Source organism: Crinia signifera, chromosome 5 (assembly GCF_055691185.1).
Source record: "Crinia signifera chromosome 5, ASM5569118v1, whole genome shotgun sequence".
NCBI classification, from domain to species: Eukaryota; Metazoa; Chordata; class Amphibia; order Anura; family Myobatrachidae; genus Crinia; species Crinia signifera.
Genome location: NC_139221.1, coordinates 331,809,200 through 331,826,904, shown reverse-complemented (window position 1 = coordinate 331,826,904; position 17,705 = coordinate 331,809,200). Strand labels below are relative to the sequence as shown.

The 17,705-nt window shown below is 47.0% G+C and overlaps 1 protein-coding gene across 1 annotated transcript in view; it reads left to right on the top strand.

Annotated features, from left to right (window-relative positions):
* Positions 1-13,700, top strand: part of LOC146005647 (cytochrome P450 2C23-like) — a 33,726-nt gene extending 20,026 nt beyond the window's left edge. Inside the window, exons 5-9 of the mRNA XM_083145038.1 lie at positions 7,689-7,862; positions 8,326-8,467; positions 9,280-9,467; positions 10,875-11,016; positions 13,077-13,700. Coding sequence (XP_083001164.1) covers positions 7,689-7,862; positions 8,326-8,467; positions 9,280-9,467; positions 10,875-11,016; positions 13,077-13,270 — 840 coding nt within the window. The 3' untranslated portion in view covers positions 13,271-13,700. The remainder of the gene's footprint in view (positions 1-7,688; positions 7,863-8,325; positions 8,468-9,279; positions 9,468-10,874; positions 11,017-13,076) is intronic.
* The last annotated feature ends 4,005 nt before the right edge of the window (positions 13,701-17,705 follow it).

The window sequence follows — 17,705 nt, the reverse complement described above, 5'->3', positions numbered from 1 at the left end:
AACAGAACAAATATATGCACGAGTGATCGTTACAATTTGTGGCACAATATATTGGATTGATAAATTGTTACAATGTGTGGCACAATATTCTGGCATTTCTTCTGAATACATTGGCTAAATATACTGCTATAAATATAACCAAGTACACAAACTTGACGGTTACCAGACAGCAACCCTCTTGAAAATACAGACTGGTGCAAAACTACATACGACCTACAGTTTGCTAAAGTAGCTGTTTCTGAACATTGAACAGTCCCGATGTGTACAGCTGTTTGGTGGTGACCATCACAGAGCAAATATGTGCACAATTGATTGTGACAATCAGTGGCACAATACATAAGATCTAGAACAGATGCAACCAGTGATATAGACCTGACGGGTATCACTGAGCAGTGTTTCTGAATATATTGGCTCAATACACTGCAATAAATATAACCAATTGCACGGACTTGGTGGCACGGCTGTGACCACAACAGAGCAAATATCTACATGATTGACTATCACAATTTGTGACAAAATATATCGGATCTACTGCAGACACAACCAATGACCCAGATCTGACGGATATCATTGAGCATTACCTCTGAATATATTGTTTATATATACTGCTACAAACTGCACGGACCTGACATCCAGTGTACCATCACATAGATCCACCATCACTGTGCAGATCGGTCTATTTTCGCGCACTTGCTCACATCTGACATCAGCGCAGCATATGACACATATTTCGTGACAGAATACCTGCAAAGCGCCCACATAACCAGCAGTCTTGAAAGGGAACATCACCCTTTAGAAATAATTTATATACCTTCCCTTCTTAAACGTTTCCTAGTAAAACAGTGTGAAGATCCCGGGGTCATGCAGCAGCGCAGCGCGACTTATGCCTCACGCAGAGCCCCGGGGTCACTCCGAGTTCCAAAGATCGCACAGGAATACACAATAGCAAAGGTACAAAAGTATTACCTTTATTTTACACACGGGTTATACATGTAAAATCAGCAATTACAGTCTATATACAATATATACAGAAAGGCCATCAGTATTAGTCACGTTATCAGAACCCTACCTCGACACCACTCAGGTTAGCTTCAGATGGACAGGACCCGCAAGTCCACAACTTCCAGCGCTGATGCTCAGTCACTTCTCTCCCTCTCTCCCTGCAAACACCAACTTACATCCCAAAAGCACCCCTCTCCCCCTCCCTTAGGAATTCTTAACCCTTCCTATGCTGGGTGCAATTGTAAGAATGTAACAGGGTCTCCTGTTACCCGTCCAGGGGCTGATTACATTGCTCCCTTCAGCTGGCTTTGAAGCTTGTGTAAACACATGTATCCGTTCCCCCACCAAGGGTGAGGTGACGGGTTTCACACCTTCATGTGGACATATCTCTTCTCTGGAGACTGACTATAGACCTGGGGGAAAGTGTATTGGGCAGCTAGCACTGTATTACTAACTATTCTGTATATGTCCTTTGATCGCTGAACCTAAGACTACACAAAATAAACACATTCCAATCTAAGCATTTTGTCCATTCTAGCCAGACCATTTGTCTCCACATATACAGTTGCATTATTTGAGTAAAACACATTTGGGAAGACTGCCATAATTAACATCCGAGTCACCAGTTCTTATTCATGCAACCCTCGCAGTTTCCTAAGAACAGGACTGTAACCAAGGGCAACGCTGAGTCTCTGTTACACTCTAGCCTCTCCTGTGTACAGTATGGGACACAGCATACAAAGCTTTGGGAACATATTACAGTCATTTACATAACATGAGGGAATATTTCCCTCCAGTAGCACACATACTCAGCCTAATGGAATAACCTGTTTGGATTATTCAATATAACATCCTATTATTGTCCGACATACAGCCCTGTGATGTCCCCTGTATACAGCAGTCTGGGGAACACAGCTCAGATATGAATACAGTCAGTGATAATATCCGGTTATCGCCGGCATTTTGCAATTCTCTTTGCTGAAGAGCAGAAAGAGGCGGGAGAACAACATATGACGGAAAGGGGCGTGGCCTGGTTTCGTCACACAGCACCCCTGTTGTTTACCGCCGCTGCGATTCACGGCTACACAATGTCCCTGCGTATTGCTTATCCCTGGCCCTCCTGGGCTCAGCCATTCACAGTTTGGCGCACAACCTCCAGTACTCCTGGTACAGGGTTTTCCACTGTCAGGTGGGAATGTTTCCTCCTCGCCTTCCCTTTTGGTTGTTCCTCCTCCCTCCGCCTCTGGCGCAACTGGGAGGGGCCCGATCTGCGCACGCAGACCAGCATCAGGGAACCTGGCCGCTCTTAACAACAGTGCTGATGTTGTCTGCAGAGGAGCGGCGGGTACCGACAATGTCCCTCCCTCAAACGCCTTCACATCCACCCCACTTGGGTCTGAAACCTCCCCCAGCCCCTGAAGCTGCTGGGCCTCCCCTGGGCAACCTTCCATCCATGTCTGTTCATCCACCTTGCAGGGCCTCAGCACACTCTGCCCCCACCTGCCCTCAGCAGTAGGCAGTGGCCCAGGGAATTCTCCTTCACACCATGGCTGCAGAAGAGCAGGGGGTATCTGCAATCCTTCCCCGGCTCTCCCCTTAAAAGCCCCCACAAACACCTCCCCCAGTTCTAGATCGTCCTCTGGACCCTTACGTGATGATTGAAGGGCCTTGCTGGTGGGATCCTTCTCCCCCACCTCCCAGGGCCTGAGCACACCCAGCCCCCACCTGCCCTCAGCAGCAGGCAGCGGTCCTGGGAATTCTCCTTCACACAATGGCTGCAGAGAAGCAGGGGGTATCCGCAAGTCTCCCCCTGATTTACCCACAATCCCCCCCCCTTGGTTCGAACACCTCCCCCAGCCCTTTGAACAACCACGGCTGGGCCTCCCCATGGCAAACTTCCATCTTCCCCAGGGTGCACTGCTTCTCCAGCCTGGCTATGAGAGGGACTGGTGGGGTGGCATTGTACGGCAGCACTGCTGGCATCTCCCTCACAGCCCCAGGTGCAAACTCACATTCTCTTGCTCGTGCCATGCTGGGTGGTGAGGTGTCTTCCTCTGAGGTGCAGGGGGGTGATGAGCTATGCCTCTGACCATCCCCTCCATGTTTGCTTGCTTGGCTGCCTGTTTGCTGCAGCGGCTCCCCGGGCACATAATTACAGTCAGTCACTCTTGCAGGGGACTCACAGTAGCGCTGCACCCCAGCCTCTTCTCCCTGCTCTGGCACCCCAGTCCCTGGTCGCTCCCCGGTCACGTACCTGCCTTTTGACTTCAGATCCTCCTGGCTCTGATGGCTAAGTGGGAACAGTCCTTGATAATCCTCCTGGGGTGGTAGAGTGGCAGAGCACACACCAGACACATTTCCTTCCATCTCCCCCTGCTGAATATGCTGGGGCTCCTGGGGCAAGATGCCCTCATTCGCTGGGCTGCTGGTGGTCATGTAGGGGAGAAGTACTGCCCCCTCTGCTGGGGCACAATCATTGCAGACCCCCTGGCCGCTAGTTTCAAAGTCTCCATCTCCCACATCTGCAAAAGGGAAGATGTACTGCCATTCTTCCTGGGGTGCCATTTTTGTGTGCACCCCCATCCTTTGGCTAGCCGCTTGGAGCAGTGGCTGACCACTGCTTTGTACCTCCTGTGGTGAGGACTCAGCCATCACAGTCCCAGCCTCCGAGATCTGCTCTGCTCTGGGGCTATTCTCTGGGGCAGCCCCTGCACTGTATACTGGCACTGCTCCATCTATCATGGGCTCCGTGTGCACCAGTCCATCATCACCATGTGGGGCCACAGTGCCCAGCTCCGCCACACTACTTGGCACAATGCAGGGGGAATAAATATCCTCTTCCCGATATTCATCTGCCACAATCACAGTCCATGATGTTAGGGCTCCTTTAGAGTCCGGGGTCCCTGGTGCGATATCACAGGGACACTCCACAGCTAGGTCCTCATTTCCCAACTCACTGAATGGGAACAGTTCTGTGATTTCTCCCTGTGTCAGTGGGGGATCTAGTTCTGTGGCTCTCTGAGGATGCACAAGCTGCAGCAGCCGACGTTCCTCTGCCTCCACCCTCTGACACTGGTCCAGCCACTCTGGGGAATTCAGCTGCCCCTGTGCTAGGGCGACCCTCTCGGCGTTCTCATAGCAATGCAGGAGACACTGCAACTGCTCCTGGACACTTCTCAGTTCTCCTGGACACAGGACCCAATTCCTATACACGCTGAATGCATGTAGCGGGTCCTCTTGTTGCTCGTACACCCATCGGATAAGAGTGCAGTGTGAGCGGCCTTCAGGGGGTGTGCTGCATCGTAGCCTCCATTCGTCAGTTAGGTCCTCCAGACTCATTCTTGCTAATGGAGCTCCAGATTCTGCAGGCCACAGTTCCTCTGCCTCCCCCCCTGGGATCTCGGCAGTGGACCCCTCGGTCATCCACCCCGGTGGCACCATCAACTCCTCCTCCCTTTGAGTTCTCTTTGCGGGCTCCTTCCCAGGAACCAATTTACCCGGTGCTGGCACGCTGGCAGCAGCGATCCGGCTTCGTTGAATTAGCTGATGCGTGGCGCTACTTACTTCTGTGACAAAAGCCTTCCACGCCACCGTATGCAGCAGGTTTCCTGCAGCAGCCTCAGATACATACTGCTTAAATTCATCGGTCAGGTAAGCTGCTTTCTCCTCTGTAGTAGCTCCTGTCCATACATTAATCCACCGATATGCTGCTTCCCAATCCTCCCAGAGGGGCTGCATCAGCGTGGATGGGCTTCTCCAGTCCCATTCCTCAGCCAGACGACTCCATGACGATTCCTCATCTATGAGCCTCACTGCTCTGGGTGACTGTGGGCACCTCTTGCCTCTCTTTGGACATCTCTGTCCTTTTCCTGGAGCCATTCTCCACACGGGCTGCACTCGTAGAGCTTGGTCAGCGTCACTTGCTGGACCCCCTTACGTCAGCTTCCGCTTCTGGGCCACGGCACACTCCGCCGTTCCCTCGCTTGCAGGGATTGTCCCCTGGACAAGCCGGCACTTAAGCGGAATTCTTCCCTCGCTTAATGCCCTCGCAAAGTATACTTTTTCTTCTCCCCGGCATCCTTGTTAGGAACAATGGTTACCAGGTCCCTCAAACATGAGCTAATACTGGCCAATTACTGGCTATTGTGTTTCCAGAGCCTGGTCGCATCAAGATACGAGCCCCTAGCTCTCCCTCCTTTGGGTGTGCGATCCCCACCGCTTGCCACCAATTGTGAAGATCCCGGGGTCATGCAGCAGCGCAGCGCGACTTATGCCTCACGCAGAGCCCCAGGGTCACTCCGAGTTCCAAAGATCGCACAGGAATACACAATAGCAAAGGTACAAAAGTATTACCTTTATTTTACACACGGGTTATACATGTAAAATCAGCAATTACAGTCTATATACAATATATACAGAAAGGCCATCAGTATTAGTCACGTTATCAGAACCCTACCTCGACACCACTCAGGTTAGCTTCAGATGGACAGGACCCGCAAGTCCACAACTTCCAGCGCTGATGCTCAGTCACTTCTCTCCCTCTCTCCCTGCAAACACCAACTTACATCCCAAAAGCACCCCTCTCCCCCTCCCTTAGGAATTCTTAACCCTTCCTATGCTGGGTGCAATTGTAAGAATGTAACAGGGTCTCCTGTTACCCGTCCAGGGGCTGATTACATTGCTCCCTTCAGCTGGCTTTGAAGCTTGTGTAAACACATGTATCCGTTCCCCCACCAAGGGTGAGGTGACGGGTTTCACACCTTCATGTGGACATATCTCTTCTCTGGAGACTGACTATAGACCTGGGGAAAAGTGTATTGGGCAGCTAGCACTGTATTACTAACTATTCTGTATATGTCCTTTGATCGCTGAACCTAAGACTACACAAAATAAACACATTCCAATCTAAGCATTTTGTCCATTCTAGCCAGACCATTTGTCTCCACATATACAGTTGCATTATTTGAGTAAAACACATTTGGGAAGACTGCCATAATTAACATCCGAGTCACCAGTTCTTATTCATGCAACCCTCGCAGTTTCCTAAGAACAGGACTGTAACCAAGGGCAACGCTGAGTCTCTGTTACACTCTAGCCTCTCCTGTGTACAGTATGGGACACAGCATACAAAGCTTTGGGAACATATTACAGTCATTTACATAACATGAGGGAATATTTCCCTCCAGTAGCACACATACTCAGCCTAATGGAATAACCTGTTTGGATTATTCAATATAACATCCTATTATTGTCCGACATACAGCCCTGTGATGTCCCCTGTATACAGCAGTCTGGGGAACACAGCTCAGATATGAATACAGTCAGTGATAATATCCGGTTATCGCCGGCATTTTGCAATTCTCTTTGCTGAAGCGCAGAAAGAGGCGGGAGAACAACATATGACGGAAAGGGGCATGGCCTGGTTTCGTCACACACAGCACATAGCTCTACTAGGCACATCCATCTAAATACTAGTTCTAGCATCTAGAACTCACTCTTTGCATAGCCTATATATTACAAGCTCACTGCAAAATTCATGTTGTCAGTCCCTTGATGTTTGTTTGTATATAGTGTGTACGTCTTCGAAATCTTTTTTAAACTAATTAAAATTAAAAGTTAAGTTGTAATAAACTAACTAAACCAAGAGTGCCCCACAAAAAGAGTCCTCTTTTCTCTCTCCTTTTCCTTGCTATTTGATTGGACTCAGGGGAGCACCGCCAACACACACACACAGACACCTCTCCATATTTTGGGGCTATCACGTCTAACACAGTTGGCATCAGGCAACCCAGGCCGAAACCCACCCACGAGGAGACTAGGATCTCACTTGACCCATCTCACACGGGGTGGGCATAACCTTGTGCGGTTCCCAAAAACCCAGTTTCCCTCACCATGTAAATCAGAGACCTCAACATGCCTCTTACAAGTCATCATACACCGCTGCATGCCTCTTACATGCCATCAGACATCTCCACATGCCTCTTACATGTTATCGTACACCTCCACATGCCTCTTACATGTCATCGTACACCTCCACATGCCTCTTACATGTCATCGTACACCTCCACATGCCTCACATGCCATAATACTCCTCCACATGGCCCTCTTGTCATCAGACACCTCCATATCCCATCAGACAGCATAACGTGACCTTCTATGCCATCAGGCACATCCACAGGGCCCCTATATGTCATCAGGATAGTCCTAAGTACCATGATTACACAGGGCTTGTCCCAGAATGATGGCTGGCTGTAGATAAATGCAGGTGATTAGATGGCGGCTCTGTATACTGTATGACCTGTATGGTACCCAACATGTCTACACAACACTAGCCACAATAGGACCTTCTTAAAATCAGGGCCAACTTGCTACTCTAGGAATGAGGTCCCAACCTATGCACTCGGTAATGGTGGGGCAGACCAAAGTGGTGGCTGGCCACACCCTTGTGCAGACCTGCCACACCCCTTAACATGGGTCCCTACCACTTTATTCCCCAGTGGGCCCTTGATGCCCCAGTCTGTCACTGCATAGCATTCAGACCCATGTAACCCTTAGTCTGGCCTTTGCCCCACCATGCATCTCTGTGGTTCCTTCTCATACTTTTATTTTCACGACACAACCCCTGACAGCGCAGCCTAAATGTTCCCCTCGCTATGTTCATGCATTTGTGTCTTCTGGGTTTGTAGCTTGTGAACACGTTCCCGATTCTCATGGATGTACCATTTCTGAAGCAGAAGATCTTCAAAGAGGGCTTGGATCTAAAATCATTTACCATCAAATACATTGAGCAACACAAGAAGACGCTAACGCCTGGGTCACCCAGAGACTTCATTGACTACTTCCTGGACAAGATAAAAGAGGTGAAACCATTGCTGGGTATTGTCTATAAGACATTCAGGACTTCGCCAAAAACAGCTATAGTATGTCTTGTTTATAATGTGCCTGCCCAGAACTATATCAAGTCATTGTCCAACCCAAAGAGAGCGCATGAGACATGGTGTAGCCTTCAAGTTGCTGGTCTTGGCACAGAACGTGTCCATTCCAAACAAGTAGTTAGGGATGGCCAATCCACAACATTGATAGTTCATAGCTTTGACACTCATGGCGGAGATCCGATGGAGAGGTGTGTGGTGGCACATACACCCTGTGGGCGCATCTCTGCTACATGTAGGAACTTGGACATTGCATGGGTAACTTCTGTCCTTGACTTGTGTGTTTACTTAGTGTGTCTCGTCACGTGGTAATTTGCGTTTATTAGCAATGCTTATGTTTCTGTCTGTGATGAGGGGTCGATGACGATGTTCTGGTCTGTTTCTTCACCAGGAGGAACACTCATCGGGGGGTCACTTCTGTGATCAGAGCCTCCTAGTATTGGTCACAGGACTGTTCTCAGCTGGAATGGAGACCACAAGCTCTACCCTGAACTTCGCTCTGGTCGTGGCCAGCAGTTTCCCAGATGTGCAAAGTAAGAGACTAGGCCCGGGATGTAACGGCAGATGATTTAGGCCCAATTTTTTAATTTTTTCTGCAAAAGTTGGAAATTTAACAAAGTTAAAGTTAAATGTAATATCGTCCTAGTTCATTATAAGTCGGAGGTTTTCAGCCCCGAATAAGAGCTGTCTGTAAAAAGTGGGAGTTGCTATTTTTGGGTAAATTGGATTCAGCAATGTTCAAAATCAATTTTAAGTACATAATTAGAGCTTATTTTCAACAACAAAAAATGTATTTTAATTTATTTCTAACCTTACAAATGCAAAATATACTTGATGATCCGTCAAAATAGCTCATGTACTGTATTTATCATATTTTCAATTCTTCCCTATCAAATGCATGTTATGCACATCTACAGCATGCCTATTTTCTGTATGTAATTCCTGTATTCCCGAAAATACGCCAATTCGTATTCGTATCGATAGCACATCAATACGAATACGAATTGCCGTATTTTCGGGATAGTAAATGTCAAAAATAAGTGTATTTCTAAATACAAATACATCTATTTTTTACAAATTTCCTTTAGTAAATTTCCCCCAACATGTTTAAAAAAGGGGCAGACTAGATGGACCAAGTGGTTCTTATCTGCCGTCACACTCTATGTTGCTATTTGCATTTAGGTATACTCAGTGGCGTAACTACCGTGGGTGCAGGGGATGCAGCTGCTATGGGGCCCACAAGGCTCTAGTTACGCCTCTAGGTATACTGTATTATTGGATTATGTTCCAGTATTTCTATTTCCTTGTATTGGTGGCCAATAGACTAATTACCTGTATATTGCAGGGAAGGTCCAGCAGGAGATTGATGAGGTGACCCAGTCCCAGCGCCCACCTGGTATCATGGACCGGGCACAGATGCCGTACACAAACGCCGTGGTGCATGAAATACAGAGGATCTTAGATCTGGCACCAGGGGCTCATTACCACGCGTTGACCAAGGACACTCAGTTCCGAGGATACACTCTCCCTAAGGTATGGGGTCGACAACTGGGAAAGGTTGACACAAGCAAAATGTTGCAATATTTAGAAAAACAAACTTTTGGTGTCACCTTGAAAAGAACAAAAAAAGAGAAATAGCGAAATAATCATTTTCGCTCTGTGTGACTGTTCTACTGCTACTATGTCACTATGCTACTATCACACTATTACACCATGTTAGTATGCCAATATGCTACTATGTCACTATGCTACTACAGTATGTCATTATGCTACTATGTGACTCTGCTATTATATTACTATGTCAATATGTTACTATGTCACTATACTACTATGTTACAATGCTACTATATCACTATGCTACTATGTTACTCTTCAACTATATCACTAGTCTACTATGTTACTATGTTAGTATGTCACTATGCTACTATGCTACTATATTAGTATGTCACTATGCTAATATGTTACTATGCTAATATAATACTATACTACTATGTCACTGTTAGTATGTCACTATGTCACCATGCTACTATGGCACTATGTTAGTATGTCCCTATGCTACTATGTTACTATGTCACTAAGCTACTATGTCACTGTGCTACTATGTCAGTATGCTAGTATGCCACTACAATATGTCACTATGCTACTATGTCACTATGATACCATGTCAATATGCTACTATGTTAGTGTGTCACTATGCTACTATGTCACTATGCTACTTTGTTTGTATGTCACTATGCTACTATTTTACTATGTCACTATACTACTATGACACTATGCTACTATGTCACTATGCTGCTTTGTCACCATGTCACTGTGTCACTATGCTACTATGTCATTATGTTGCTATGTTAGTATGTTACTATGTCAATATGCTACTATGTCACTATACTAGTATGTCACTATGCTACTATGTCACTATGGGGGAAATTTACTAAAGGAAATTTGTAAAAAAAATAGGTGTATTTGTATTTAGAACTACACTTATTTTTGACATTTACTATCCCGAAAATACGGCAATTCGTATTCGTATTGATGTGCTATCAATACGATTACGAATTGCCGTATTTTTGGCATAGTAAATGTCAAAAATAAGTGTATTTCTAAATACAAATACACCTATTTTTTACAAATTTCCTTTCGTAAATTTCGTCCTATGTTACTTTGTAACTATGGCGCTATGTCACTATGCTACTACTGTATGTCGCTGTTACTATTTCACTATGGTAATATGTTACAACATTACTACTATGCTACTATGTCACTATGCTAATATGTTACAATGTTACTACTATGTCACTACGCTACTATGTCATTCTGTTACACTATCACTATGTTACTATATTACTATATTACTATACAATAAATACTTTAACCTACTTTACCACAATGGTTTATAGTCAGTGCATTATGTAGTCATTGAGTCTCTCCCCTTCTATGTAGGGAACGACAGTGATCCCATTCATTTCCTCAGTGCTGTCTGACCCCACCCAGTGGGAGACCCCCAATGAGTTCAACCCGGGGCACTTCCTCGATGACAAGGGGCAGTTCCGGGCAAGACCGGCGTTTATGGCTTTTTCAGCAGGTGAGATTAATGTCACTTATTCCGGTGATGTCATACACCATACCGATAACGTTATATAACTGTAGGAGCTGGTCCAGGTCCTGTAATATATTCTATAACGGTACAGTATTATCTGCCCCCCATGTCCCCCAGGCCCTGTATAACCTCTTTCCGGTAACGTTATATAACTGTAGGAGCCGGGCTGAGCATTATCTGCCCCCCATGTCCCCCCGGCCCTGTATAACCTCTCTCCTCTCTCCGGTAACATTATATAACTGTAGGAGCTGGGCTGAGCATTATCTGCCCCCATGTCCCCCCGGCCCTGTATAACCTCTCTCCTCTCTCCGGTAATATTATATAACTGTAGGAGCCGGGCTGAGCATTATCTGCCCCCATGTCCCCCTGGCCCTGTATAACCTCTCTCCTCTCTCCGGTAACGTTATATAACTGTAGGAGCTGGGCTGAGCATTATCTGCCCCCCATGTCCCCCCGGCCCTGTATAACCTCTCTCCTCTCTCCGGTAACATTATATAACTGTAGGAGCTGGGCTGAGCATTATCTGCCCCCCATGTCCCCCCGGCCCTGTATAACCTCTCTCCTCTCTCCGGTAATATTATATAACTGTAGGAGCTGGGCTGAGCATTATCTGCCCCCATGTCCCCCCGGCCCTGTATAACCTCTCTTCTCTCTCCGGTAACATTATATAACTGTAGGAGCTGGGCTGAGCATTATCTGCCCCCATGTCCCCCCGGCCCTGTATAACCTCTCTCCTCTCTCCGGTAATATTATATAACTGTAGGAGCCGGGCTGAGCATTATCTGCCCCCATGTCCCCCCGGCCCTGTATAACCTCTCTCCTCTCTCCGGTAACATTATATAACTGTAGGAGCTGGGCTGAGCATTATCTGCCCCCATGTCCCCCCGGCCCTGTATAACCTCTCTCCTCTCTCCGGTAACATTATATAACTGTAGGAGCTGGGCTGAGCATTATCTGCCCCCATGTCCCCCCTGCCCTGTATAACCTCTCTCCTCTCTCCGGTAACGTTATATAACTGTAGGAGCTGGGCTGAGCATTATCTGCCCCCATGTCCCCCCGGCCCTGTATAACCTCTCTTCTCTCTCCGGTAACATTATATAACTGTAGGAGCTGGGCTGAGCATTATCTGCCCCCATGTCCCCCCGGCCCTGTATAACCTCTCTCCTCTCTCCGGTAATATTATATAACTGTAGGAGCCGGGCTGAGCATTATCTGCCCCCCATGTCCCCCCGGCCCTGTATAACCTCTCTCCTCTCTCCGGTAATATTATATAACTGTAGGAGCTGGGCTGAGCATTATCTGCCCCCATGTCCCCCCGGCCCTGTATAACCTCTCTTCTCTCTCCGGTAACATTATATAACTGTAGGAGCTGGGCTGAGCATTATCTGCCCCCATGTCCCCCCGGCCCTGTATAACCTCTCTCCTCTCTCCGGTAATATTATATAACTGTAGGAGCCGGGCTGAGCATTATCTGCCCCCCATGTCCCCCCGGCCCTGTATAACCTCTCTCCTCTCTCCGGTAACGTTATATAACTGTAGGAGCTGGGCTGAGCATTATCTGCCCCCCATGTCCCCCCCGGCCCTGTATAACCTCTCTCCTCTCTCCGGTAACGTTATATAACTGTAGGAGCTGGGCTGAGCATTATCTGCCCCCATGTCCCCCCGGCCCTGTATAACCTCTCTCCTCTCTCCGGTAACGTTATATAACTGTAGGAGCTGGGCTGAGTATTATCTGCCCCCATGTACCCCCAGGCCCTGTATAACCTCTCTCCTCTCTCCGGTAACGTTATATAACTGTAGGAGCTGGGCTGAGCATTATCTGCCCCCCATGTCCCCCCGGCCCTGTATAACCTCTCTCCTCTCTCCGGTAACGTTATATAACTGTAGGAGCTGGGCTGAGCATTATCTGCCCCCCATGTCCCCCCCGGCCCTGTATAACCTCTCTCCTCTCTCCGGTAACGTTATATAACTGTAGGAGCTGGGCTGAGCATTATCTGCCCCCATGTCCCCCCTGCCCTGTATAACCTCTCTCCTCTCTCCGGTAGGGAAACGTATCTGTCTTGGAGAGAGCTTGGCCCGTATGGAGCTGTTCCTGCTCTTCTCTGCCCTGCTCCAGAAATTCACCTTCTCCCCGCCCCCTGGGACCCCGCGCCAGGACAGCAAGCAACTGAAGCAGAACAAGGTGGCAAACCGGTATTTCTCCCAGCTCTGCGCTACGCCCCGCTCCCTGGTGTCCTAGGGACTGTCCTATAGGCCTTGCCCAAAGAGCGGACACTCTACGGACAGCAGGCGTGTGATGTTCCTTAGGTGGCCAAGAACTAATTAAGTTAAATACTGGTTGGGCCTTAAAGGATCCCAGCTTATGTGTGTATTATATTTCCTAATTATATAATGCTGCTGCTGATGAGGATGGTGAGGGTGAGGATGATGATGAGGTGAAGATGATGATGAAGGTGAGGATGATAAGGATGGTGAGGATGATGAGGATGGTGAGGATGATGAGGATTATGAGGATGGTGAGGATGAGGATGAGGATGGTGAGGATGATGAGGATGGTGATGATAATGAAGGTGAGGATGATGATGGTGTGATTACTGCTGATAGCCATATTCCCACATCTGGGCACTGTCCTGCTTGTTCTGCAGAGGACTGAGAGGAGACCTATATAATCCAGTATCGTAATATGATCTAAACAAAGTGTTGTCACTAACTGTCATTATATGACATAATTGGACCATTGTTGTTACTGTGATCACTCATTTTCTATTCATTGTTCATGTCTGATACTAAATAAAGCAATATGTGACCATTGCTGGCTACGTGTGCTGTATGGGGGTCCTGGGAGTATGCGCCTGATGTGGACCCACAGAGCAGAGTCATTATTTGCCAATGAGCTGCACAAACATCCCTCTAGACACCTTGTGGATTCTGACAGGATTCAGGTACCGCCAATCACAGTGCCACATTTTGAATATGTGCAAGTGGTGAAGGTGCCCAAACACGGTGCCACAGGGCAGTGCGATGAGATGCGCGCTCCCGTGCAGCCTGTGCTTTTAGTACCAGATTGCAGCGAGAGCAGCGACGAGCCAATCATGGCTTGCCACGTCATAGCCCCATGCTGGTGCTGACTTATACTATAGAAGGAGAGGTGGGGATCCGCACCAGGCAATAGAGGCAAAATATTTTACAACATAAAGGTCTTCAGATCATAACTGACCTTTTTGAGAAATTCTCTCCATATGTCACTTTTCACCATGGGGCTATGGAACAACCCTAATGTGATGGTCAGTGCTGCACCCCTGAGTGATCACTGAGATAACATCTACAAACAAAAAGATAAAACAAACTTGGGTTTGTGTGCGATCGGTTCCTAACGACTAAAAAAGTATTTTATTAAATGTTATTATTAGAATATAAAGAATAGGTACCCCTGAATAAATATGGTATGCCTTAACAATATGCAAATTAGCCTGCCAAAATCTATTCTTTATGATTTAATAATAACATTTGATAAAATACTCTTAGCTGTATTGAAACACGCAAGACTTTAGGAACCAAACGCGCACCCACCCGAGGTCCTTTTCTCTTGTTGATTATACTAGCCAGCACCAGGCCCAGGAGCTCGGGTTTGTCAGCCAGGAAGGAGCAGTGAAGAGCTCCTGAAGAAAGAAATCCACGGTGGTCCCAAGGGGCCGCTGCCATTAACAGGGCTTATACAGGCTGCCACTCCCAGCTGACGATCGAAGGGTCCTCACCCGTCGGTGAAGACATTGGAAGTCTTGAGGTGTGCAACAAAAAAGGAGCTGGCACTGGCCACCGCTGCCCAGGTGAGGTGGTGAGAGTTGTGATGACTTCAGTGATGACCATGCGGAGGGCCGTGTTGAACCAGACTTGGTCCAGGAAAAGCCCTCAGGAATGGTAAGTCCACTGGTACACCACCCTAGACCACCAGGGTGCAGGTGAGAGGCCCATGGGCACCCTCAGGCATTAGACCTGCGGTGCTGTAATCAGACTCTTGGCCTGGGGAGTATAGGGGGCACTAGTGTGCTACCTCCAATGTATGTGATACCCCAATAATACTAGGGATATTGTGTGCTTCCAGATTCACTCTGCTTTATGTCACCGGAGGCTTTTTTATAGACCCTTCTTTTACACGTTCTGCCCATGTGCCACATTTACCTGTCTTGATTCAGATTTAAATCCGTATCAGTATAAATTACAGAATAATATTTAGTCTCTAGAAGAATCACGCTACGCACAATAATCCATTACATGGGGTAAACCATCGATGCTGTCAAATCACATGAGTCCGTTATTTATAGTCGTCAAAGATATTCACTGGCCTTGTGTAAGACAACGTACATGTGGCCTAAATTCATCACAATACCTTTCATGTTATTGATCAGTCATAGACTTCACAGTCGGCTACATTATCTTTTAGTTACCTTCTGTGACAACGACATAACCATTGGGCTGACTACACACTAAGGGCCCGATTCCGGGGCTCGCGTAGTGATCCGTAGTTGTCCCCTTACCCGATGATCGGCATTTCTGCTCTTGTACAAACTCTAGCCCCACGCTATAAAAAGACATTGTAGAACTGGAAAAACTTCAGCGACTAGCTAATTAAAGAGATGGAGCAAATGTGTTATCCAGAGAGACAATAGCCAAACTGGGAATGGTTGCGCTAGAATAAAGACCTACTGTAGAAGAGGGGACATGTACACATATATATATATATATATATACCAAGGGGCAATAATAGTAATTATCATGCACCCTCTTCACCTTAAGGCCAGTAACCAGGACACGAGAGCATCTGCTGAGACGGTGAGGGCAGTGAAGGTGTGGACCTCACTGCCAGCGGAGGTGGTGATAACAGACACAATAAATACATTTAGGAAAAGGTTGGATAACAACCTTCTGGGCTATGACCAACACGACATGGTCTACTGAAGAGATCAGCAGGCAGAATAAGGCCAAGGCCAAATTGTGATTTATAGTGTATATATCTGGGGTAGGTTATCACACCTAGAACGTTCTCCTTAATGAGTCTTGTTGGAACAGGTTGAACCTGGTGGACGAACATCTTTAGTTACTACTTACTATGTTACCGCATTCTTCTGTTGTCTAACATAATCCTGAGTATTAGGGAGAAATGTACTAATCTGGCCGATCACAACCGATCCGCCATTTGTTCAGCCCGCGAGACTGACGCTCAGTGGATGCTTCTCTGTGTGAACAATAGAAAACAAAAATAATTATAAAAACGGCCCCCAAGAGCATAACTACCCCTGGGCTCTTTGAGCTGGTCTGGTTTCTGTAATTTCATGAACCATCACCGGGCTCTTGGATTGGTCCTGGTTATAAAAATATGGGGTACAACAAGAGTATTTTTATAATCAGCACTGGGCTCCAACAGCCAACGGTGCCATGCTACAGCCGGGGGTGCTTTTTAGATAAGTTCCAAAGCATTACTCCTGTGGCTGGTCAGCCCGGCTGTCCCAGACTCCCTGGAACGATAGTCCATTAAAATGTGTAAAAATAACATAGTAAGTAAGGGGGGGAATCACATGTAATTTTTTTTTTTTTTTACATAGAGAAGCATCGCACGGATCTGACTGATATGACAGATCTGACTGATCTGACTGATCTGTTCAGGCTTCAGCAAATATGCATGTGTTGCCTTTTCCATTCATATTTGGGCTGAATTCACACACAAATTCAGCTGTACAAATGATTGTAAATTAGACCACTAATGTCCATAGTCTATTCCATATTAGTCTGTCATTCTTAAGGCCGAATTTGGCTGATTGCAAATGAGCTGAGTTGGGGTTCCCAGACGTAATTAAGAATGAATGTTACGAATGGGTGCATTTGTACCCATTTGATCTTAGTAAATTTCCCCCCTGAGTTTTAGGGGGAAATTTACTAAAGGAAATTTGTAAAAAAATAGGTGTATTTGTATCCCTATAGATTGTAAGCTTGCAGCAGGGCCCTCCTACCTCCAAGTCTGTCTGTTGTTGCCCATTTTGTCTTATCACTGTCTACTATTGTAAAGCGCAACGGAATCTGCTGCGCTATATAAGAAACTGTAAATAAATAAATAAATATCCAGAAATACACTTATTTTTGACATTTACTATCCCGAAAATATGGCAATTCGTATTCGTATCGATAGCACATCAATACGCATACGATTTGCCGTATTTTCGGGATAGTAAATGTCAAAAATAAGTGTATTTCTGGATACAAATACAAATTCCTTTAGTAAATTTCCCCCTTAATGTTTACAGAAGCTGCCAGGCAGGAACAAAATGGCTGCTCTGTACCACTGATTTAACAGCAGCGAGTGCAGGACCGGACCACTGAGGGGAGGGGCTGACCTCAGGACTGCACCGCTGAGGGGAGGGGCTGACAGGAAGAAGGATTAGCCTCCCTGAGAGGTGCAGTGTGGTGACTGGAGAGATATCACTATAGCAGACCCATGTCAACTGCCAACTAAGGTCGGATTAAAGGGGGGGGCAAAGGGGGCCAGTGGCCCATGGCCCCCATCTAGCTAGGGCCCCCTGTGGTTGGCATGTATCTGCTGCAGCTTCACTTATCTGCCAATGTGATAATGATTAATGGTGCTGAGCATCGGGTGCCAAGACACACTGACTGCACAAGTGTGC